Below are 26084 nucleotides of genomic sequence, written 5' to 3' on the forward strand. Positions count from 1 at the left end.
GTGAGTCATATGGGGAACTTCTGTTGGGTGTTTGGTGGTTCGAATCCCATCTTCAGCGTTTTGTGCGAGCGGAGTCTCCTGAGCTTCGCTTTGTCTGTATTTTTGAACTGAAGGGGGAGTGTGTGGGCGACTCTCTTCCTTTTTAGTAGATCATCCTCGAGGTGAAGTTCACTTCCCGTATTACTTACAAGCTGAAACAGGCCTGAACGGACAGGATAAGAAGGAACAGAGTTGTGTTCTTCAATATCAGAGCGAAATTACTTTGTAAAAAGTTCTATAGATGTTAGTAATCATTGCCATTCTTTAGATTCAATCTCTAAAATACTTATAGAGAGGCCAGTCTTAGCTACTGGGCGCTGCAGGAACTGGAAACGCACTGAGCTGTGTAGGAGGATGTTCTGTGTGTCCCTAAGTAAGTCCCTAAGTAAGTGTATGGGATAGGGTGGCCAGGAGTGGGTAGGAGGGAATCAGTCCTCCTTCGGACTTAGGTTTTCTACTTGAAAAAAAAGATTGTGTTTCACTTGAAAGGCTTCTGGACTTTTTTAAAAAAGTATTTATTTTTGATATAAAGTATACATGTATGATTACCACATCTGTACCTTTTTTTTTTTTTTTTTGAGACGGAGTCTCTCTCTGTTGCCAGGCTGGAGTGCAGTGGCGCGATCTGGGCTCACTGCAACTTCTGCCTCCTGGGTTCAAGTGGTTCTCCTGCCTCAGCCTCCTAAGTATCTGGGATTATAGGCGCCCGCCACCATGCCTGGCTAGTATTTTTAGTAGAGATGGGGTTTTACCATGTTGGCCAGGCTGGTCTTGAACTTCTGACCTCAGGTGATCCACCCGCCTTGGCCTCCCAAAGTGCTGGGATTACAGGTGTGAGCCACCGCACCCAGCCTAATTTCAGTTTTTTGAGGAATCACAATACTTTTGTGATTAGTGGCTATACTAATTTGCATTCCCACCAATGGTGTATGCGAACAGGGCAAGGTCAGACATAACTAGGTCCGTGAACATTTGTGTTTTTCCACAAGATCAGACTTACTGATGTTTTATTTTAATTGTAAAAGCCACGAGCTACATGGAGTTCCCAAGGAAGCAATTTTCTGTAGTACTACCTGTTTACTTGGTAGTCAGAACCGTGGGCACACAGGCTGAAGCCATTCCACAAGTCAGTCAGCATTGTAAATTATACACAATAGTATATTTATTTAATATATAAATGTTATAGGTTAAAAATCTTACATTAAAGTAACATTTAACATTCAGAGAAAAGGGGATAGGGAAAGCGGTTATCAAACCAGTCCAAGGAGAGCAATGTGGAAAAGAGAGTGTTTTGGCTTGATCTGGGGTGTCAGTGTCTTGTAAGGGAGAGTTTTTGATGTGGATGAGCCTTTGGTGGCAGATGCTGGGTATTAATCGTGAGTGACAGCAAGATGGTGTCTGTTAGGACAGCCATTCTGACCTAATAAAGTCCTGGTCTTGTGACCACAAAATTTTCTGGTAAGGACTAATAACAAAAGCGTGTACATGTTTATGTCCTTATCTGGTTTAGTACCGTCTTTTTTTGTTTTTTTTTTGAGACAGAGTCTCACTTTGTCTCTCGCAGGCTAGAGTGCAGTGGCGTGATCTCGGATCACTGCAACTTCCGACTCCCTGGTTCAAGCGATTCTCCTGCCTCAGCCTCCCGAGTAGCTGGGATTACAGGCACGCGACACCACGCCCAGCTAAGTTTTGTATTTTTAGTAGAGTCAGGGTTTCACCATGATGGCCAGGGTGGTCTCGATCTCCTGACTTTGTGATCTGTCTGCCTTGGTCTCCCAAAGTGCTGGGATTACAGGCGTGAACCACTGTGCCTGGCCAGTACAGTCTTTATTAATTAGACAAACATCTGGTCCCTATTGGCATAATGCCTTTTAAAATACAAGAGCCTTTTTCTAAGATAAAATTACTTACGTCAAGAGCACTCTGTACAGTTCCCCTTTCTCCACATTCTTCCCAGCATCTGTTATTGCCTGTCTTTTATTCAAACCATTTTAACTGGGGTGAGATGGTATCTCATTGTAGGTTTGTTTGTTTGTTTGAGACAGAGTCTTACTCTGTCGCCTAGGCTGGAATGCAGTGGTGCAATTTTGACTCACTGCATTCTCTGCCTCCCAGGTTCAAGCGATTCTCCTGCCTCAGCCTCCCAAGTAGCTGGGATTATAGACACCTGCCACTGTGCCCAGCTAATTTTCATATTTTTAGTGGAGGCAGGGTTTCACCATGTTGGCCAGGCTGGTCTCAAACTCCTGACCTCAAGTGATCTGCCCGCCTCCGCATCCCAAAGTTTTGGGATTACAGGCATGAGATACTGTGCCCAGGCCTCACTGTAGTTTTGATTTGTTATTTCTCCAATGATCAGTGATGTTGAGCATTTTTTTATATACCTGTTGGCCATTTGTATGTCTTCTTTTGAGAAATGTCTGTTCGGATCTTTTGCCCATTTCTTTTTTTTGAGACAGAGTCTCACTCTGTCACCTAGCCTGGAGTGCAGTGGCATGATCTTGGCTCACTGCAACCTCCTTCTCCGTTTCCTGGGTTCAAGTGATTCTCGTGTCTCAGCCTCCAAAGTAGCTGGGACTACAGGCACGAGCCACCACGCCCAGCTAATTTTTTGTATTTTTAGTAGAGATGTGGTTTCGCCATGTTGGCCAGGCTGGTCTTGAACGCCTGACCTCAGATGATCCACCCCGCCTTGGCCTCCCAAAGTGCTGGGATTACAGATGTGAGGCACTGTGCCTGGCCTGCCCATTTCTTTCTTTTTTTTTTTTTTTTTGAGACGGAGTCTGGCTCTGTCGCCCAGGCTGGAGTGCAGTGGCCGGATCTCAGCTCACTGCAAGCTCCGCCTCCCGGGTTTACGCCATTCTCCTGCCTCAGCCTCCCGAGTAGCTGGGACTACAGGCGCCGCCACCTCGCCCGGCTAGTTTTTTGTATTTTTTAGTAGAGATGGGGTTTCACCGTGTTAGCCAGGATGGTATTGATCTCCTGACCTCGTGATCCGCCCGTCTCGGCCTCCCAAAGTGCTGGGATTACAGGCTTGAGCCACCGCGCCCGGCCTGGCCTGCCCATTTCTTAAATGGGATTATTTGTCTTTTTGCAATTGAGTTTCGTCCCCTTATATATTATGATTATTCATCCCTTGTCAGATGGCTAGTTTGGAAATGTTTTTTCCCATTCTGTGGGTTGTCTCTTCACTTTGTTGATTGTTTCCTTTGCTATGCAGAAGCTTTTTTAGCTTGATGAAATCCCAGTTGTCTGTTTTTGCTTTAGTTGCCTGTGCTTCTGAGGTCTTACGCAAAAAACCTGTGCCCAAGATGAGTGTCCTGGAGCATTTCCCCAGTATTTTCTTATAGTGGTTTTATAGGTTTGGGGACTGGACTTCTGTTTACAGTCCTGGAGTTTTGCTGCCTTCACTTTGGTTTTTGACTCACTTCTCTGCATGACTTTCCAATAACAATGGCTCCCAGATAGCTTGGGTGGGTGGGGGGAGTATTACATGCATCACTTCACTTAATCCTTATGGTCTGTCTACTTATTTTTGATGAGAAAACAGGCTTAGCGAAGTTGTGATCTACCTAAAGTCATGCACAGTTTCACTCAAGTGTCTGACTCCAGATCTGCTTGCCTCTAATCTCTCATAGCAACTTGTTGACACATTTTCTCCAGTTGTCCTGTCTTGCTCAAAAAGCTGTGGGGAAGACTCAGCCTGGCTGAGGTAGTATTAGACCAGCAGTCCCTGGAGTGGCATACTCAGTTTTGGCATTGCCTTCCTGGTATGTTTTAAAGAAAACTCATCAGAACCTTTGTATCCATTTTTTTTTTTTTTTTTCCCCTGGTGATAGGGTCTCTGTCACCTAGGCTGGAGTGTAGGCTTGATCACGGCTCACTGCAGCTTCAGCCTCCTGGGCTCAAGTGATCCTCCCACCTCAGCCTCCCAAGTAGCTGGGACTGCAGGTGCACACCACCATGCCCTGCTAATTTTTTGTATTTTCTGTAGATATTGGATTTTACCATGGTGTCCAGGCTGGTCTCAAATTCCTGGGCTCGAGGAATCTGCCTGCGTCAGCCTCCCAAAGTGCTGGGATTACAGACTAGACCCACCACACCTGGCAGAACATTTGTATCTTGAAAGCTGTGTAAATACAATCAATGTGGGTATCGTAGTCCCTACTTATCAGTGGTAGTAGTTTCAGTTACCAATGGTCAGCTGTGATCTGAAACTAAGTGGAAAATTCATAAGAAATAATCAATTCATGGCTGGACGTGGTAGCTCATGCCTGTAATCCTAGCACTTTGGGAGGCCGAGGTGGGCCTGAGGATCACCTGAGGTCAGGAGTTTGAGACCAGGCTGGCCAATACGGTGAAAACCCTGTCTCTACTAAAAAAAATACACAAATTAGCCAGGCGTGGTGGTGCGTGCCTGTAATCCCAGCTACTTGGAAGGCTGAGGCAGGAGAATTGCTTGAACCCAGGAGGTGGAGGTTGCAGTGAGCCGAGATTGTGCCACTGCACTCCAGCCTAGGTGACTGAGTGAGACTCTGTTTGAAAAAAAAAAGCAATAATCAATTCATAAGTCTTAAATTATGTGGTTTTGCAGTGCTTGTGTTCAAGTCACCCTTATATTTAATAATGGCCCCAAAGCAAAAGATGCTGGCAGTTTGGATATTGCAAAGAGAAGCTGTAAAGTGTTTCCTTTAACTGAAAAGGTGAAAGATCTCAATTTAATAATGACAAAAAAATTTTTATGCTGAGGCTGGTAACATCTGTGGTAAGAACAAATCTTCTATTTGTGAAATTGTGAAGAAGGAAAAAGAAAGTCGTACATAGTTTATATAGGGTTCTGTACTATGTGAGGTTTCAGGCATCCATTTGGGGGGTCTTGGATCTTATCCCCCTGTGATGGTGGGGACTATGATAGTGTTGTTTCCTGTGTTCTCCTGGAGTAGTAGCCTGAGTATGGGGAGGAAGAGAATGTCCTCCTCCTCCCACTTTTTTTTTTTTTGTTAATCCGATTAGGTCAGCAGTGGATGTTACTTTGGTTTTACTGGTGGTTCTGTTATCAGAGTCTTGTTTTGTTTTCTGTTCTTTGGAGATAGGGTCTCACTCTGCCACCCAGACTGGTGTATAAGTGGTATGATCGTAGCTCACTGCAGCCTTCAACTCCTGGGCTCAAGTATTCCTCCCACCTCACCTTCCCGAGTAGCTGAGGCCACAGCTGCATGCCACCATGTCTAATTTTCTTACTTTTTGTACAGGGGAGTTCCACTATGTTGGCCAGGCTGGTATTGAACACATGACCTCAAGTGGTCCTCTTGCCTTGGCCCTCCCAAAGTGCTGGGATTACAGGCATGAGCCACTGCACCCAGCCTGTTATGAGAGTCTGTCTATTAGGTTAATTCTAAGACAAGGGTGGGAGCCTCTGTTATGGTCTCCAGTTTATAAAAGATAGTTCCTGCAAGATTCCATCAAGGCTGGAAAGCCATTTAGGATGCTGAAAAGATAAGCCCTATAGTTACTTAGCATCACAAAGGGATAGGTGGAGTTGTTTAGAGCTGTCTTCCTTTGTGTTCTGCCTCATCAGGTCACTGGGTCCTTAGGTGTCAGGGAATCTAGATTGAATGAACAGGTGTATTTCCCTTTAGGAGCAAGCCCAGAGGAAAAGGGGGTACCAGTGACATTTATTAAATGGACCCTTTGGAATAATGCAGCAGGTTATTGTACAATTTCTTTTTGACTTCTATTCCAAGCCACCTGACCCTTTGTCTTCTTTCTCTTTCCAAAATACACAGATGCTCCTCAACTTTCAATGGCGTTATGTCTAAATAAACCCATTCTAAGTTGAAAATATTGTTAAATTGAAAATACATTCAATATACCTAACATACCAAACATCATAGTTTAGCCTAGCCTTCTTTAAACGTGCTCAGAACGCTTATATCAGGCTGCAGTTGGGCTAAATTATCTAACATAAAAATTATTATTTTTCGTAGAGGTGGGGTCTCAAACACCTGCCCTCAAGCAAGCCTTCTACCTTCGCCACCCAAAGTATTGTGTTTACAGTTGTGAGTCACTGCACCTGACCTATTTTATTTTAAAATTTTATTTATTTCATTAATTTATTTTTTTTGAGACAGGGTTTCACTCCTGTCACCCATGCTGGGGTGCAGTGGCGTGATCTCAGCTTACTGCAACCTCCACCTCCTGGGCTCAAGCAATTCTCCTGCTTCAGCCTCCTGATTAGCTGGAACTACAGGTGCCTGCCACCACGCCCGGCTAATTTTTTGTATTTTTAGTAGAGATGGAATTTCACTATGTTGGCCAGGCTGGTCTTGAACTCCTGACCTCATGATCTGCCCGTCTTGGCCTCCCAAAGTGTTGGGATTACAGGTGTGAGGCCCCATGCCTGGCCCCCACTATACATGAAATTTAAATGTAGTGTTGATTGTATCAATACATTTTTGGTTTCAGTCTTAATTTAAAAGAATTGGACAAATGTAAGCTTTTATGAGCCCCCCAGCTCAATTTTATTGCTTTTTACTTATTCATAATCTTCAGATAATTTGTTTTTTCCCTGTAGTTTATGGCTGTCAGACAAAAAACTGATCCAGTGACAATGATCTGGTGAAAAGCTCAGCCCAGAAGAACTGTAGGTCTGGGCTGTTAGGACTTTTAATTTTTGGAGAGCTTGTTAGCCCTGGGTTTTTTTTTCTTTTTTCTTTTTTTTTCTTTTCTTTTCTTTTCTTTTCTTTTCTTTTGCTGTTGTAATAGGCCCATTGTTTACTTTTTAAAGTCTTGTGCCTCGAAACTCACCTTTGTTGTTGGACACTTTCTTTTTGAGGTCGTGATGTCTCGGGAGTCGGATGTTGAGGCTCAGCAGTCCCATGGCAGCAGTACCTGTTCACAGCCCCATGGCAGCGTTACCCAGTCCCAGGGTTCCTCCTCACAGTCCCAGGGCATATCCAGCTCCTCTACCAGCACGATGCCAAACTCCAGCCAGTCCTCTCACTCCAGCTCTGGGACACTGAGCTCCTTAGAGACAGTGTCCACTCAGGAACTCTATTCTATTCCTGAGGACCAAGAACCTGAGGACCAAGAACCTGAGGAGCCTGCCCCTGCCCCCTGGGCTCGATTATGGGCCCTTCAGGATGGATTTGCCAATCTTGGTAAGACCCTTTGTTATATAGTATCATGTTTTGTTCAGAAAAACAGTTACAGAAAGTTGTTGTGTTACCGGGTGGAAGGTTCTGATTGTGAGTTGTCCAGGTTTTTGGCACGTTGAACAAATAATTGAACATCATGCATGAACAAGCAATGAAAGCATAGATTTATTGAAGTGGAAGGCAATAGAAGCTAAAGTACATGTCGCAGGATGGGAGCAGGCCTGAGCAAGTGGCTGCAGAGCCCTGGTAGCAAAGTCTTCTGGGGTTCAAGTACCCTCTAGAGGTCTCCCATTGGTTACCTCCTATGTAGATGAAGGGCTGGCTCACAGCCCATTAGAGGCCACAGTGAACTGGACCTTGGCCATTCCAATACTGGTGGGGATTGGCGCCTTATGCAAATGAAGGTCGTAGAATGGACAAATCATAGGCCAGAGTGCAAATTCTTTTTTTTTTTTTTTGAGAAATCTCGGCTAGGCTCACTGCAACCTCTGACTCCTGGGTTCAAACGATTCTATCTCAGCTTCCTGAGTAGTTGGGATTACAAATGCATACCACTGCACTTGGCTAATTTTTGTATTTTTAGTAGAGATGGGGTTTCACCATGTTGGCCAGGCTGGTCTTGAACTTCTGACCTCAAGTGATCTGCCTGCCTCGGCCTCCCAAAGTGCTGGGATTACAGGCATGAGCCACCATGCCTGGCTGCTCCAGGAAGTTTGTGTGAATCGGCCTTAGATTCCCTGCCTTCACACCCTATTTTCCTGCCTTAGTTAGTTGCAGCAGAGTGCTTGAGCCACCTTAGAATGATTCTGGAGTTTGAAGGTGATAAAAGGTAAAACCAAAGAGGCAGTGTTGGGTGTTGCATTGGCTGTTACCTGCTGTGGATTCCGTTCATTTATTCTTTCAACAAATATTAATTGGATATTTACAATGTGCTGTCCATCCAAGGGTTTGAAGGTAGCTTTGGACCCTCTTCCTAGAAAAATGCAGATTCATGCAAACTTGCAAACATGATCCCCTAATCACAAAAGCTTCACCAGTTAACCTCTGCTGTGGTTTGCCACAGCTTCAGAGAATCAGAGTTGTTCAGAATAGAGATGGCTATTTGTTGACTACTTGTTATTTGTTTTTGTCTGAAAATAGTCAACCTTGTAATTTAAATATGTTGACCCTTTCTGACACCTCCTGGTTCCAATAGTAAGTTTCGCTATGCATATGTTTAAAATACATATGTGTGTATTTTAAAATTGCCAGGCATGGTGGCTTATGCCTGTAATCCCACCACTTTGGGAGGCCAAGGCAGGAGGATCACTTGAGGCCAGGAGTTCAAAACCAGCTTGGGCAACATGGCAAAACCCTGTCTCTACTGAAAATACAAAAATTAGCCAGGTATGGTGGTGCATGCCTGCAATCCCAGCTACTCAGGAGGATGAGACATGAGAATTGCTTGAACCTGGGAGGCAGAGGTTGCACTGAGCCAGGATTGTGCCACTGCACTCCAGTAAAAAAAAATAGTGTTTTTTTTTCTTTTCTCTTACATTACAATGACCTCTTTACTAAACACATTTGAACTTGGCATTAATAGGGTAGAATATATTAATATAAAGAAATGAAGGACTGGTATATCATTTTGTGTTTTGTCACTCACCATCCTTGTTTTATTTCATATCTAACTTTGATGTCTTGAAAAAACTGTAAAAAATGGAGAAACAATACACCTGCATTCTACATATACAACTTTAAATTATAAGTAGACACTCAAAGCTATTTTTTACCTATTTAAAATACATTTTTTCAGGCCAGGCATGGTGGCTCATGACTGTAATCCCAGCATGTTGAGAGACCAAGGTGGGCGGGATCACTTGGGGTCAGGAGTTCAAGACTAGCCTGGCCAACATGGGGAAACCCTGTCTCTATTAAAAATACAAAAATTAGGCCAGGCGTGTTGGCTCACGCCTACAATCCCAGCACTTTGGGAGGCCGAGACGGGCGGATCACCTGCGATGGGGAGTTTGAGACCAGCCTAACTAACATGGAGAAACCCCGTCTCTACTAAAAATACAAAATTAGCCGGGCATGGTGGCGGGCTCCTGTAATCCCAGCTACTCAGGGGGCTGAGGTAGGAGAATTGCTTGAACCCGGGAGGCAGAGGTTGTGGTGAGCTGAGATCGCACCACTGCACTCCAGCCTGGGCAGCAAGAGCGAAACTCTGTCTCAAAAAAAAGAAAGAAAAAAACAATTAGCCGGGCATGGTGGCAGGCACCTGTAATCCCACCTACTCAGGAGTCTGAGACAGGAGAATTGCTTGAACTTGGGAGGTGGAGGTTGTAGTGAGCTGAGATTGTGCCACTGCACTCCAGCCTGGGTGACAGAGCGAGATTCTGTCTCCAAAAAATAAAGAAATAAATAAAATACAATATATTTTTCAGATAGGCCTATAGGTTTAGATGAGTGGGAAACAGAAATGGTGAGAAAGGGCTAAATGGGATACATCACCTTTAAAAGTGAGAAAACAGGCTGGGTGCAGTGGCTCACAACTGTAATCCCAGCTCTTAGGGAGGCAGAGGTGGGAGGATAGCTTGAACCCAGGAGTTTGAGACCTGCTGGGCAATATAGTGAGACCCCATTCTCCACAAAAAGGAAAAACAAAAAAAGACAAGTAAACAAAGAGCCTGATTGGATGACCAGCATAAAGTAGATGCTGAATACATAGAGGCTGTTTATTATTATTATTATTATTATTATTTGAGATGGAGTCTCACTCTGTCAGCCAGGCTGGAGTGCAGTGGTGCGATCTTGGCTCACTGCAACCTCTGCCTCCTGGGTTCAAGTGATTCTCCTGCCTCAGCCCCCTGAGTAGATGACAACATTACAGGTGCCCACCACCATGCCCGGCTAAGTTCTGTATTTTTTTAGTAGGGACGGGGTTTCACCATGTTGGCCAGGCTGGTTTCAAACTCCTGACCTCAGGTAATCTGCTCGTGTTGGCCTCCCAAAGTGGTAGGATTACAGGCACGAGCCACCACGCCTGGCCAAGGCTATTTATTATTATTTGTTAATTGTTTATACCTATGTTGTCTTCTAAAATTTTATAGTTTTAACTCCTTTTTGTTTGTTTGTTTATTTATTTTTTTTGAGAGAGGGTCTCGCTGTCATCCAGGCTGGAGTGCAGTGGCGCAATCTCGGCTCACTTCAGCCTCTGCCTCCCAGGCTCAAGCAATCCTCCCACTTCAGTCTCCTGGATAGCTGGGACCACAGATGTGCACCACCACTCCCAGCTAACTTTTTGTATTCTTGGTGGAGATGGGGTTTCATCATGTTGCACAGTCTGGTCTCAAACTCCTGAGCTTAAGCGATCCATCCATCTCAGTTTCCCAAAGTGTTGGGATTACAGGCATGAGCCATAGTACCTGGCCTAGTTTTAGCTCTTATGTTTAATTAAGGTCCTTTATTCATTTTGAGTTTTATTTATTTATCTATTGAGACGGAGCCTCGCTCTGTCACCAGGCTGCAGTGCCATGGTGTGATCTCGGCTCACTGCAACCTCCTCCTCCCAGTTTCAAGCGATTCTCCTGCCTCAGCCTCCCAAGTAGGTGGGATTACATGCTTATGCCACCATGCCTGGCTAATTTTTGTATTCTGAGTAGAGATGGGGTTTCACCATGTTGGCCAGGCTGGTCTCGAACTCCTGCCCTCAGGTGATGCACCTGTCTCAGCCTCCCAAAGTGCTGGAATTACAGGCGTGAGCCACTGTGGCTGGCCTACTTTTTTTATTTTCATTTTTTGTAGAGACAGAGTCTTGCCATGTTACCCAGTCTGATCTCGAACTCCTGGTGTCAACTGATCCTCCTGCCTCAGCCTCCCAAAGTGCTGGGATAAGAGGTGTGAGGCACCATCCCCGGCCAGTTTTCAGTTTTTTGTCACTAAGTATGATGTTAGCTGTGGGTCTTTCCCTTTTCCTTTCCCCTTTCCCCTTTCTTTTTTCCTTTCCTTTCCTTTCCTTTCCTTTCCCCTTTCCCCTTTCCCCTTTCTCCTTTCCCCTTTCCTTTCCTCTTTTCTTTCCTCTTTCCTTTCCTTTCTTTCTTTCCTTTCCCTTTCCTTTCCTTTCCGTTCTGTTCCGTTTCGTTCTGTTCCTTTTCTCTTTTTCCTTTCCTTTCCTTTCCTTTCCTTTCCTTTCCTTTCCTTTCCTTCCCTTCCCTTCCCTTTCCTTCCCTTCCCCTTCCCCTTCCCTTCCCCTTCCCTTCCCCTTCCCTTCCCCTTCCCTTCCCCTTCCCTTCCCCTTCCCTTCCCCTTCCCTTTCCCTTTCCCTTTCCCTTTCCTTTCCTTTTTCTTTCCTCTTTCCTCTCTTCTCCTCCTCTCTTCTCTCTCCTCTTTGATATCTGAAGACTAAGCTGTGGATGTTTCATAAAAGTTCTTTCTGGGCCGGGCGCTGTGGCTCGCGCCTGTAATCCAAGCACTTTGGGAGGCCGAGGTGGGCGGATCATGAGGTCAGGAGATCAAGACCATCCTGGCTAACACGGTGAAACCCCATCTCTACTAAAAATACAAAAACAAAACTAGCCGGGCGTGGTGGCAGGAGCCTGTAGTCCCAGCTACTTGTGAGGCTGAGGTGGGAGAATGGGGTGAACCCAGGAGGCGGAGCTTGCAGTGAGCCGAGATCACACCACTGCACTCCAACCTGAGCCACAGAGTGAGACTCTGTCTCAAAAAAAAAAGAAAAAAAAAAGTTCTTTCTGGCTGGGTGCTCTGATTCTTTCTCCCTATAATCTCAGTGCTTTGGGAACCTATGGCAGGAGAAGTTCTTGAGGCCAGGAGTTGGAGACTGCAGTGAGCTATGATTGCAGGCCACAGAGCAAGACTTTGCCTCCAAATTAAAAATAATAATAATAATAATAATAAATAAATAAAATAAAAGCTCTTTCCTAGGTGAAGGAATTTCCTCCTATTCCTAGTTTTCTGAGTATTTTTTATTATTAAAGGGGGTTGAATTTTGCCAAAATTTTTTTCTGTGTCTATTTTCCTGTATTCTATTGTTATTGTGTATTATATTGATTGGTTTTCAGATGTTAAACCAACCAAGCTTTCCTGGGTTAATTCTTATTTGGCCATTTGTAATATTTTTTATGTGTTGCTGGATTTAGTTTGCTACTGTTTTGTTGAGGATTTTTGTATCTATATTTGTAAGCGATACTGGTTTGTGGTTTTACTGTCATGTCTCTGTCTGGTTTTGGTGTGAGGGTATTGCTGGCTTCATAGATGAGTTGACAGTGTTCCCTTCTGTATTTCTTCGAAAAGTTTGAGAATAATTGGTATTAGTTCTTTACATATTTGATAGAATTTAAAATGAAGCCAGCCATGTGTTTCTTTTTTCTTTTTTTTTCCTGAGACAGGGTCTCACTGTGTTACTCAGGCTGGAGTGTTACTCACAATCACGTTTCACTGCAGCCTTGACCTCCCAGGCCCAACTCCTACCTCAACCTCCCGAGTAGCTGGGACCACAGGCATGTGCCATCATGCGTGGCTAATTTTTTTATTTTGATAGAGATGGGGTCTCCCTATGTTGCTCAAGCTAAAGTGAGGCTATCTGGGACTGCACTTTTCTTTGTAGGGGATGTTTTGATTACTCATTCAGTCTTTTGTTTTGTTTTGTTTTTTGGAGACAGAGTCTCTGTCACCCAGGCTGGAGTGCAGTGGCACGATCTTGGCTCACTGTAGCCTGTGCCTCCCAGGTTCAAATGATTCTTGTGCCTCAGCCTCCAGAGTAGCTGGGACTACAGGTGTGCGCCACCACGCCTGGCTTAAATATTTTTTTTTTTTTCATTTGTAGTAGAGATGGGGTTTTGCCATGTTGCCTAGGCTGGTCTTGATCTCCTGAAGTCAGCCAATCCACCTGCCTTGACCTCCCAAAGTGCTAGGATTATCATTCAATCTTTTCACTTCTTATGGGTATATTCAGATTTTCTATTTCTTCTTGTGCTAGTTTTGGTAGTTTGTATCTTTCTAGGAGTTTGTCCATTTCACCTATGTCATCTAATATTGTCACACAATTGTTCACTTATTCTTTTTAAATAATTTTTATTTCTGTCAGATCAGTAGTAATTACCTTTCTCATTCTGATTTTAGTAATTTGAGTCTTGTCTCTTTTTTTCTTGTTTAGTCTGTCTGAGGTTTACCAACTTGCTGATCTTTTTAAGTAACTAAATTTGGATTTGTTAATTTTCTTTTTCTTTCTTTCTAGAGGTAGGGTCTTACTCTGTCACCCTGGAGTGAGTGGTGCAGTCACAGTTCACTGCAGCCTTGACTTTCAGGCTCAAGTGAACCTCCTTCCTTGGCCTCCCAAAGTACTGGGATTACAGGCCTGAGCCATTGCGCCCAGCCCATATGTAATTTTGATAGATCTTGCTAAATTGTCCTCCCTAGACAATTATAGACAACGTGAGTATAAATTATATTCCCACTGGCAATGTATGGGAGTACCCACTTTTTCATACCTCTTGCCAGCACAGGGTGGTATGAAACTTTTGAATTTTTGCCAATCTAATAGGTAAAACGTGAAATCTTAATGTGTTTTTGATTTCTAAATTTTCTTATATTGGGTTAGCTTGGCCACCTTTCATATGTTTGAGCCAGCTATATTTCTGTTTTTTGTAAATTATCTTTTCATATCCTTCACCCATTTTTCTACTGGACTGTTTATCTTTTTCATTGATTTATAGGAACCTAACATTTGTTAGGGAAGTTATTCCTTTTCCTGATGGGAGTTGCTAATATTTTCCCTAGTCTGTCTTGCAGTGAACATTTAATTGCCTGCCATGTACAATATCCTAAGTGCTGGAGTTGTACTGTTAAACAAGAGGTCTCCAGCTGCCCTCCTGGAGGTTATGTTCTAATGCAGGGAGGTGGGGAGAAAATATACAAATAAGCAAGGTAATTTCTAGTCATGGCCCATACTCAAAAAGAAATAAAACGGGATAACATTATGATAACAGGTGAGTAATGTTTATATAACAAGCTGAGTGGGAGGCTGTGCGTGGTGGTGCACGCCTCTTATCCCAGCACTTTGGGAGGCCAAGGTAGGCAGATCACAAGGTCAGGAGATCGAGACCATCCTGGCTAACACGGTGAAACCCCTTCTCTACTAAAATTACAAAAAATTAGCTGCGCGTGGTGGCATGCATCTGTAGTCCCAGCTACTCGGGAGGCTGAGGACAGGAGAATCGCTTGAACCTGGGAGGCGGAGGTTGCAGTGAGCTGAGATCGTGCCACTGCACTCTAGCCTGGGTGACAGAGCAGGATTCCGTCTCCAAAAAAAAAAGAAAAAGCTGAGTGGGAGATGATAATGGAGTCCAAAAGGCAGATAGTATTGTGTAAATAGTATCTATACAAAAGGCAAGGTGGAATGAGCCATTTGTGTAGTTGGGGAAGAAGTGCTAAGACCGCAAGGCAGATTGAACCCAGCATTCTTGGGGGCAGTGAAAGGAGGCCAGTGGTGCTGGGTGTCATGAGCAAGGGGAGAGGGGTATGAGGTGGGGCTGCAATGGTGACAGGGGCCAGACCTTGAGCATCTATTAGGCCGTAAGGAAGAGTGCAGATTTTATGTTAAGTGTTGTGGTAATAAGCAGGAAGTTACTGTATTGCAAGTAATTTTCCAAGTCATTAAAAATTACTCGAGAACTTTTAATGACTATTTGTTATTTCACAGTTTTATATATATATATGTATGTGTATGTGTGTGTGTATAAGTACATATAATATATTAATAGATTATAATATATTATATATTATTTATTATGTATTACATATTATATGTATATATAATTAACATATTATGTAATATATAAGTTGTATTATATATAAATATATAATTCTATTTAATGTGACGTATATATTATATGTATAATAAATACAAATTATATATATTATATATAATAAATATAAAATAAATATATAATATATATTAAATATTTGTTTATTTATGTTTTTGAGACGGGGTCTTGCTCTGTTACCCAGGCTGGAATGCAGTGGCAGGATCACAGCCCTTTGTAGCATCTCTTGCTCAAGTGATCCTCCTGCTTCAGCCTCCTGAGTAGTTGGACTACAGGCATGCACCACCACATCTGGGTGATTTTTTTTTTTTTTTTTTTTGAGACGAAGTCTCGCTCTTGTAGCCCAGGCTGGAGTGCAGTGGCCGGATCTCAGCTCACTGCAAACTCCGCCTCCCGGGTCCATGCCATTCTCCTGGCTCAGCCTCCCGAGTAGCTGGGACTACAGGCGCCTGCCGCCTCGCCCGGCTAGTGTTTTTTGTATTTTTTAGTAGAGACGGGGTTTCACCGTGTTAGCCAGGATGGTCTCGATCTCCTGACCTCGTGATCCACCCGTCTCGGCCTCCCAAAGTGCTGGGATTACAGGCTTGAGCCACCGCGCCCGGCCTTTTTTTTTTGAGACGGAGTCTCGCTTTGTTGTCCAGGCTGGAGTGCAGTGGCGCAATCTCAGCTCACTGCAACCTCCACCTCCCGGGTTCAGGCAGTTCTCTGCCTCAGCTTCCCGAGTAGCTGGCAACTACCACCATGCCCAGCTACTTTGGGTATTTTTAGTGGAAACAGGGTTTAGTAGAAACAGGGTTTCACCATCTTAGCCAGGTCGGTCTTTAACTCCTGACCTCGTGATCCACTCGTCATGGCTTCCCGAAGTGCTGGGATTACAGGCGTGAGCCACCACACCCGGCCAAGTTTTTTTTGAAACAGCGTCTCACTCTGGCCCAGGCTAGTGTGCAGTGGCGCAATCTCAGCTCACTGCAGCCTCGACCTCCTGGGCTCAAGCGATCCTCCCGCCTCAGCCTCCTGAGTAGCTGAGACCACCATACCCTACTGATTTTTTATTTTTTGTAAAGATAGGGTTTCACCGTGTTGCCCAGACTAATTTTTTAATTCTTGGTAGAGATGGGTGCCCCCTATGTTGCCCAGGCTGGTCATGAGCTCCTGGGGTCAAGTGATCCTCCTGCCTTAGCCTCCCAAAGGGCTGAGATTACAGGTGTGAGCCACTGTGCCTGGCCATGTGATTATAGATAAACTGCCATTTGTTAAACTCGTTGTAAATGTTGTTTTTTCTCTCCTGATTTTTAATCTTATAAAATCTTGATAAGCAGACTGATAATTCTGATTGCCTTCTTAGGCTATTTTCCTACAATTAGCACTTATGAGCAATTTTTAAACGTTTGATACATGAAATTCAACAGCTGTCTGCTGCATGCTTTTGTATTACAGAATGTGTGAATGACAACTACTGGTTTGGGAGGGACAAAAGCTGTGAATATTGCTTTGATGAACCACTGCTGAAAAGAACAGATAAATACCGGACATATAGCAAGAAACACTTTCGGATTTTCAGGGTAGGTAACAAATACCCACGTACCTAGGAGAGCTGGTAATCTAGTCATTGTTTTTAGGTATTTTCCCACTATAAATCTCTGCTGTTCAAAGTTTGAAATAAAATGTTCTCTGTTTTAGGAAGTGGGTCCTAAAAACTCTTACATTGCATACATAGAAGATCACAGTGGCAATGGAACCTTTGTAAATACAGAGCTTGTAGGGAAAGGAAAACGCCGTCCTTTGAATAACAATTCTGAAATTGCACTTTCACTAAGCAGAAATAAAGGTAATATTATTATCTTATGGTTACTGGATTTCTTTTTTTCCACTCCCTCATAGGAGGAAAATTTGTCCTGTCCTTACAAAGTATGGTTTAAGTGACTAAAGATGAGTAAGTTGCCAGGTGCAGTGGCTCACACCTGTAATCCCAGCACTTTGGGAGGCCGAGGCGGATGGATCACCTGAAGTCAGGAGTTCGAGACCAGCCTGACCCACATGGAGAAACCCTGTCTCTACTAAAAATACAAAATAAGCCGGGCATGGTGGCACATGCCTGTAATCCCAGCTACTCAGGAGGCTGAGGAAGGAGAATCGCTTGAACCCAGGAGGCAGAGGTTGCGGTGAGCCGAGATCGCGCCATTGCACTCCAGCCTGGGCAACAAGAGTGAAACTCTGTCTCAGAAAAAAAGATGAGTAAGTTAGCATTCAAGATTCAACTTTGCCGTCCTAGTTGCATTGTTAAATTTTGAAAAAGTTCCATCCAGACAGATTTTTAAGGTTTTAAGGTTTAATTGGTTTTATGTAATGCCATATACTGTGTTTTTTTTTTTTTTTAAATTTATTTTTATTTTTTTTATTTTTTATTTTTAATACGGGATCTTGCACTGTCACCTGGGCTGGAGTGCAGTGGCGCAATCTCGGTTCACCGCAGCCTCCGCCTCCCAGTTTCAAGCGATTCTCCTTGTCTCAGCCTCCCAAGTAGCTGGGATTACAGGCACCTGCCACCACGCCCAGCTAATTTTTTTGTATTTTTAGTAGAGATGGGGTTTCACTATGTTGGCCAGGCTGGTCTCGAACTCCTGACCTCGTGATCTGCCTGCGTCAGCCTCCCAAATTGCTGGGATTACAGGCGTGAGGCCCCGCTTGGCCCATATACTGTTAATTGAATTATCATGGTGATTAAAATAAGTTATAGTTCATTGATTGATTTGGTTTATACCACATCAGTCTTAGATATCTATGAATTGTTGTTTCAGGCCATAAATTCATTTTTCCTTCCTCTTCACCTCATTCTTTCCTTTCTTCATTTTTTCCATTCATTTTTTTCTTTCTTTCTTTTTTGAGACATGGTCTCACTCTGTCACCCAGGCTGGAGTTCAGTGGCACTGCAACCTCTGCCTCCCAGGCTCAAGTGATCCTCCCACCTCAGCCTCCTGAGTAGCTGTGACCACAGACACATGCCATCACGCCTGGCTAATTTTTTGTATTTTTGGTACAGATGGGGTTTCACTATGTTGGCCAGACTGGTCTTAGACTCCTAAGCTCAAGCAATCTGCCTGCCTTGGCCTCCCAAAGTGCTGAGATTACATGTGTGAGCCACCACATCTAGCCCCATTCCTTTATTTCTGTATACATTTATTGAGTTCCTTTTATATACCAGGTGTTAGGATATGGGTGCTTCTGTAAGAGGCTCACTTTAGAGCATCTACCTTTGTAAATACTACATGGTTATCCTGTATAAGTGGAGATGTTTATTAGCATCATCAGGTAGCATTTTATAAGCATCCAGTTCTTTTTTTTATTTGAGACGGAGTCTCACTCTGTTGCCCAGGCTGGAATGCAGTGGCGTGGTCTCGGATCACTGCAAGCTCTGCCTCCTGGATTCACGCCATTCTCCTGCCTCAGCCTCCCGAGTAGCTGGGACTACAGGCGCCCGCCACCACGCCTGGCTAATTTTTTGTATTTTTAGTAGAGATGGGGTTTCACCGTGTTAGCCAGGATAGTCTCAATCTCCTGACCTCGTGATCCGCCCACCTTGGCCTCCTAAAGTGCTGAGATTACAGGCGTGAGCCACCGCGCCTGGCAAAGCATCCATTTCTAAAACTATGGAAATAAAATCTGAAATGAACAATTGTTTTTCAGGGTAATATCTAGAAAGGGTACCTGACAAAAACAACCATAGAGTTAAAGGTAGCTCAAGGTGATTAGACAAGAGGAATACTATTTTTCTTTAGTTAAAGAAACCATAGAGCTTCCCAAACTTATCTGAGAGTCGAATGACTTGGAGGGTGTCTATGTGTGTGCAAGACATTTTGAAAATAAAGGTTCCTACAAGTACTCTTCTCTAGATTCTGGTAGGGATTTAAAAAATCATGCCTCTAGGGGCTGTGGCATGAGCCTGTAGTCCCTGCTACTCAGAAAGGTGAGGCTAGAGGATCCCTTGAGCCCAGGATTTTAAGGCTACAGTGAGCTATGATGGTGCCTGTGAATAGCCACTGCCCTCCAGCCCGGGCAACATGGTGAGACCCCGTCTAACCAAAGGAAATAAAATCATGCCTAAGGGATTTTCATGCAGTCAGTCTTGAGTCTGGTATCTTGGAACTATGTCTATATTGGGCGTCCTGAAGTACATTTTATGATTAACTTAGTTTTCTCTATTTCTGACTATTTTGTTTTCTCTGTGATAGTTATAGTCAGGGCAGCTGCTTTGGGTTTTGCTGTTTATGAGTGTGTAGGGGAGGAGGCAACTGGGTGCTGAAATTTGATCTGTCCTCTACTTGACAAGCTGTGTACCACCTTTTTCTCATTGGTCTGCCCAAAGGGCACTTTTCTTCCTCTTTTTAAAAAATTAAATAAACCTTTAAACATTTATTTAATAGATAAAAATTATAGGTTGGCATGGTAGCTCATGCCTGTAATCTCAGCACTTTGGGAGGCCAACACAGGAAGGCTGCTTGAGCCCAGGAATTCAAGACCAGCTTGGGCAACATAGTGAGACCCCATCTCTACCAAACATAAAAAAATTAGCTAGACATGCTGGTATGTTCCTATAGTCCCAACTACTTGGGAGTCTGAGGTGGGAGGATTGCTTGAGCCTGGGAGGTCGAGGCTACAGTGAGTCATGATTGCACCACTGCACTGTAGCCCGGGCAACAGAGTGAGAAGGTGTCTCAAAAATACATAGATATTTATCATGTGCAACATGTTTTGAAATATGTATATATTGTAGAATGGCTAATTTGAGCTAACTAACATGCATTACCTCACTTACTTATCTTTCTTTTTTTTTTTTTTTTTTTTGAGAGGTAGTCTGCTTCTGCCGCCCAGGCTGGAGTGCAGTGCTGCGATCTCGGCTCACTGCGAGCTCTGCTTCCCGGGTTCACACCATTCGCCTGCCTCAGCCTCCCGAGTAGCTGGGACTACAGGCGCCCACCACCACGCCCGGCCAATTTTTTTTTTTTGTATTTTTAGTAGAGACGGGGTTTCACCATGTTAGCCAGGATGATCTTGAGCTCCTGACCTTGTGATCTGCCTACCTCGGCCTCTCAAAGTGCTGGGATTACAGGTGTGAGCCACCATGCTCTGCCATCTTTTTTTTTTTTTTTTTTTTTAACAGAGAAAATACTTAAAATCTACTCTCTCGACTGATTTTCAAAAATACGGCCAGTGTGGTGATACTTATGGCCTGATTTTCATTGGGATATTTACTTGCCTAGACCATTTTTTCCAGACTCAGACTGATTGATTGCCTTTTTTTTTTTTTTTTTGAGACGGAGTCTCGCTCTGTCGCCCAGGCTGGAGTGCAGTGGCCAGATCTCAGCTCACTGCAATCTCCGCCTCCTGGCTTCCCGCCATTCTCCTGCCTCAGCCTCCCGAGTAGCTGGGACTACAGGCGCCCGCCACCCAGCCCGGCTAGTTTTTCGTATTTTTTAGTAGAGACAGGGTTTCACCGTGTTAGCCAGGATGGTCTCGATCTCCTGACCTCGTGATCTGCCCGTCTCGGCCTCCCAAAGTGCTGGGATTACAGGCTTGAGCCACTGTGCCCGGCCTGATTGATTGCTTTTTGATTCTGGACCTGTTGTAAATCTGCATGGGCATTTTATATTAGTGTAATTGATTAAATATTCTGAGGTCAAGGAATGTAAATAATGTGTTATGGATTTTTTGCACTAGTTTTAGAGTGGTGCTTATAGTTCCATTGAAGCATAAAATTTGACTATCATTTATTTCTCAAGGGCTTTACAATATGTATTAGCCTACTGAACTAATTTCCTTAATGTTACATGTTAAATGTAATTAAAAACAATTTTAATATTCCATATGACTAATACATTTTAGAAGCAGTTATCTCCTCTTGTAAATAAATTAATGAAACCCATTTCTACTCTTTTTTTCCTTAGTTTTTGTCTTTTTTGATCTGACTGTAGATGATCAGTCAGTTTATCCTAAGGCATTAAGAGATGAATACATCATGTCAAAAACTCTTGGAAGGTAAATTATTTTCTTATATAACTGCGCTTAATTTTTTCCCTATACATTTGTGATTGGTAGTTTCTAATTTCTGATTTTATAACACTTATTATGTATTGATAACATTTGTATGGTATCTATTTGTGTATTATTTTTTATTTTTATTTTTGTGAGTTATTTCACACAGTCATTTTAATTTATTTTTATTTTATTTCTTTGTGAGACAGAGTGTTGCTCTGTTACCCCGGCTAGAGTGTACTGGCACGATCAGAGCTCACTGTGGCCTTGATCTCCCAGATCAAGGGAATCAGGCATGCAGTACCATGCACAGCTAATGTGTGTTGTTTTTTTTTTTTAGAGTTGGAGTTGCGCTGTGTTGCCAGCTCTGGTCTTGAACTCCTGGGCTCAAGTCATTCTCCTGCCTTAGTCTCCCAAAGTACTGAGATTAGTGGCATGAACCACCATGCCCAGCCAAGTATTTCTTTTTTTATTTCTTTTTTTTTTTTTTTTTTTTTTTTTGAGACGGAGTCTCGCTCTGTCTCCCAGGCTGGAGTGCAGTGGCCGGATCTCAGCTCACTGCAAGCTCCGCCTCCCGGGTTTACGCCATTCTCTTGCCTCAGCCTCCCGAGTAGCTGGGACTACAGGCGCCCGCCACCTCGCCCGGCTAATTTTTTGTATTTTTAGTAGAGACGGGGTTTCACCGTGTTCGCCAGGATGGTCTCGATCTCCTGACCTCGTGATCCGCCCGTCTCGGCCTCCCAAAGTGCTGGGATTACAGGCTTGAGCCACCGCGCCCGGCTTCTTTTTTTATTTCCTTTGTGTATGTGTGTGTGTGTGTGAGAGAGAGAGAGACAGAGAGACAGAGAGAGACAGAGTCTTGCTCTGTTGCCCAGGCTGGAGTGCAGTGGTACGATCTTGGCTCACTGCAACCTCCACTTTCCAGGCTCAACTGATCCTCCCACCTTAGCCTCCCAAGTAGCCGGGACTATAGGCTCGCACCACCATGCCTGGCTAATTTTTGTATTTTGCGTAGAGTTGGGGTCTTGCCATGTTGCCCAGGCTGGTCTTGAACTCCTGAGCTCAAGCAACCTACCCACCTCGGCTTCCCAAAGTGCTAGGATTACAGGCATGAGCTACTGCACCTGGCCGTGTGTATAGTATTTCACTGTGTATATATACACAACATTTACTTTGTCCATTCATTCATTGATGGACACTTAGGTCGCTTCCCTATCTTGGCTATTGTGAATATTGCTGAATTGAACATAGGAGTGCAGATATCTCTTCAACATACTGATTTAATTTTTTTTTTTATATATATCCAGAAGTGGGATTGCTAGATCATATGGTAATTATAATTTTAGCTTTTTGAGGAACCTTTATACTAGTTTCTGAAATGACTGTACTACTTTACATTCCCACCAACAGCGTACCAAGGTTCTCTTTTCTTCACATCCTCTCCAATACTTGTTATTATTCATCTTTTTGATAATCGCCATTCTAACAGGCTTCAGGTAATATGTCATTGTGGTTTTAATTTGCATTTCCTTGATGGCTAGAGACGTTGAGCATTTTCCATACATCATAATAGGTATATTTTTGATGTGTTTGATAATTATTAATTGAAATTAACTCTTTTGCCTCATGAATTTTATTGGTGATAATTATTTTTAATTTATTTTTATTTTATTTCCTTGTGAGACAGAGTGTTGCTCTGTTACCCAGGCTGGAGTGTAGTGGCATGATCAGAGCTCACTGTAGGGGCCTGAGACAGGGTTTCACCATATTGGCCAGGCTTGTCTCGAACTCCTGACTTAGTGATCTGCCTACCTTGGCCTCCTGGAGTGCAGTAGTGTTACCGCAGCTTATGGCAGCCTTGATCTCTTAGGTTCAAGCAATCCTCCCACCTCAGCCTCCCGAGTAGTTGGGACTACAGGGATGTGCCACCACATCCAGCTAATTTTTACTTTTTTTTTTTGAGTTGGAGTTTGTTCTTGTTGCCCAGGTTGGAGTGCAATGGTGTGGTCTCAGCTCACTGCAATCTCTGCCTCCTGGCTTCAAGTGATTCTCCTGCCTCAGCCTCCCAGGTAGCTGGGATTGCAGGTGCCCACCACCACACCTGGCTAATTTTTTTGTATTTTTAGTAGAGACGGGGTTTCACCATATTGGCCTGGCTGGTGAACTCCTGACCTCAGGTGATCTGCCTACCTCGGCCTCCCAGAGTGCTGGGATCACAGGCGTGAGCCAACACGCCTGGGCCTAATTTTTATTTTTTTTATTGTAGAGATGAGTCTTGTTATGTTGCCTAGGCTTGTCTCGAACTCCTGGGCTCAAGTTATGTTCCTGCCTCAGCCTCTCAAAGTGTTGGGATTATAGGTATGAACCACTGTGTTTGGCCAAGACATTTTTATATTAATTCATTAAGTAAACTTACTACATGTTAAGATGGGTAACATTTATTTTTTTCTTCTTGAGACGGAGTCTCGCTCTGTCACCCAGGCTGGAGTCCGGTGGTTCAATCTCGGCTCACTGCAACCTCCGCCTTCCAGGTTCAAGTGATTCTTCTGCCTCAGCCACCCAAGTAGCTGGGACTACAGGCCTGTGCCACCACGCCCAGCTAATTTTTTGTATTTTTAGTAGAGATGGGGTTTTACTGTGTTAGCCAGGATGGTCTCATCTCCTGATCTCATGATCTGCCTGCGTCAGCCCCCCAAAGTGCTGGGATTACAGGCGTGAGCCACTGCGCCTGGCCTGAGTAATATTTTTTTATGAAAAATAATTATTAAAAAGATTAGTGAGAAGAGAGGAACTATTCGACATTTTTCCAAATTTTTTGACATCTGGCTTAGTTAGAAGATGGCTAGATTCTGATATTTGCTTCCTCATTCAGTCTGTTATGTTGTCACATGCCACGTAGCCTCTGGAAAACTCCATATGTATGAGCTAATGAGAATGGAAAACACAAATAATGTCTTAGTATTATTCTGAACATAGTTGTGGCTTTGTGGATGCCCTGCAAGGCCTTGGGGTCCTCTTGGGGAGATCCAGTCATACTTTGAGAACCATTTCTTTAGGAAAGTATCAGGATACTGTTACCACATTACAAAATGCTCTTCAACCCCCTTCCCGTCTCACAAAGGTCTTTCTACTGATATTTTTGGAAACACGGAAGTAGAAAGTACATAAAAGGAAATAATCCTCCATATTCGTGCAACATAGTCAAGCACAGTATCCTCTTTATCATATGGGCGAAATTTTAGTTTACTGATACTGAATTCAGTAACTGATTGTGTTTCCATATTTGCACTGGTTGCTTGAAATCTCACTGTCAAACCTTTTCTTTTCTTTTCTTTTTTTTTATTTACTGAGACTGAGTCTCGCTTTGTCGCCCAGGCTGGAGTACACTGGCGAGATCTCGGCTGACTGCAACTTCTGCCTCATGGGTTCAAGCAATTCTCTGCCACAGCCTCCCGAGGCTGGGTATGGTGGCTCATGCCTGTAACCCCAACACTTTGGGAAGCTGAGGCAGGCTTGAGTTTAGGAGTTCGAGACCAGCCTGGGCAGCGGGGTGAAATCCTGTCTCTAGAAAAAAATAGAAAAAGTTAGCTGAGCATGGTGGGCTGCACCTGTAGTCCCAGCTACTTGGAAGGTGGAAGTGGGAGGATTACTTGAGCCCAGGAGGTGGAGGCTACAGTGAGCCGTGATCATGCCACTGTATTCCAGTCTGGGCGATAGAGTGAGACCATATCTCAGAAGGGAGAAAAGTAAAAGAAGAAATGTATGGAACTCGGTGTTTTCCTAAGGGAGGATTTAATATGAATTCTCTAACTTGTAGCAAATGACAGAAACTCAACTCAAATCAGTCAGGTAAGATAAAAAATTTACTGGCTTTTGTAACTGGGAAATAGAGAGCCAGGTTGGGCACAGTGGCTCACGCCTGTAATCCCAGTACTTTGGGAGGCCGAGGCAGGCAGATCACTTGAGGTTAGGAGTTTGAGACCAGCCTGGCTGACATGGTAAAACGCCATCTCTACTAAAAATATAAAAATTAACTGGGTGTGGTGGCATATGCCTGTAGTTACAGCTACTTGGGAGGTTTAGGCAGGAGAATCGCTTGAACCCAGGAGGCGGAGGTTGCAGTGAGCTGAGATGGCATCACTGCACTCCAGTCTGGGTGACAGAGCAAGACTCTGTCTCAAAAAAAGGGAAAAAAAAAAAAAAAAGAAACAGGCAAATCCTTACTTCAGGCATGGCTGGATCTAGGAGGTCATTAGGCTTTTACTTCATGGTCTTTGAGTTCTGATGGTCTGGTTGACTGCATCTGAGAGCTCTCACAGTGTCACCAGGGCTCTAGCTTCATCTCTTGATTCGGCTGTTTGTTGCCTTCCTATAGAATTGTTCTATGTGGCAGGAAAAATGGCTACCAGGAAGTGCAGATTGATATTTTCTTTGTCTAGAAACTACAGCAGAGAGAACTCTCTCTCCCAATGTCAGCATTTGATTTCAAGGGCAACTCTGGCTGTATGTGTGAATGAATGACAGGGTGTTGCTTTGTTTCTCAGGCTGGAGTGTGGTGGCATGAATGATCACGGCTCACTGTTCCAGCTCAGTTTTGGTTATGTAGCTATCGTGTGTTTCTAGGAGTAGGGATTGTGCCACAGTAGACCCCCAGCTAGAGCTGCATGAACTCAGGGAGGAATTCCCGGGCAAAGAGTGACTGTTTCCAGGAGAAGGGAAATTGGAAAGTGCTTTGAGCTGATTTAAAAAAGAACAGTTGCGTGGACCCTTACCTCATACCATACATAAGAATTAATTCAAAGTGGAACCAAGAATGAAATATAAGAGGTAAAACTTTACAACTCTGGGAAGAAAACATAGGAACAACTCTTCATGACCTTGTATTTGGCAGTGGTTTCTTAAATAAGACACAAAAGCACAGCAACAAAAGAAAAAATAGATAAATTAGACTTAAACAAAATTAAAAACTTTTGTGTCTCCAAAGATACCTATGAAGAGAGTGAAAACACAACCAACAGAATGATAAAATATTTGC

At 43.7% G+C, this 26084-nt stretch overlaps 1 protein-coding gene across 6 annotated transcripts in view; it reads left to right on the forward strand.

Annotated features, from left to right (window-relative positions):
• CHEK2 (checkpoint kinase 2) overlaps window positions 1-26084 on the forward strand; it is a 52048-nt gene that overhangs the window by 263 nt on the left and 25701 nt on the right. For all 6 annotated transcript variants that reach the window (XM_073006839.1, XM_038006296.2, XM_073006840.1 and 3 more), the window contains exons 2-5: window positions 6875-7199; window positions 16457-16581; window positions 16700-16847; window positions 20962-21052. In XM_073006839.1, coding sequence (XP_072862940.1) covers window positions 6881-7199; window positions 16457-16581; window positions 16700-16847; window positions 20962-21052 — 683 coding nt within the window. In that variant the 5' untranslated portion in view covers window positions 6875-6880. The remainder of the gene's footprint in view (window positions 1-6874; window positions 7200-16456; window positions 16582-16699; window positions 16848-20961; window positions 21053-26084) is intronic.

Source organism: Chlorocebus sabaeus, chromosome 19 (assembly GCF_047675955.1).
Source record: "Chlorocebus sabaeus isolate Y175 chromosome 19, mChlSab1.0.hap1, whole genome shotgun sequence".
In the NCBI taxonomy this organism is placed as follows: domain Eukaryota; kingdom Metazoa; phylum Chordata; class Mammalia; order Primates; family Cercopithecidae; genus Chlorocebus; species Chlorocebus sabaeus.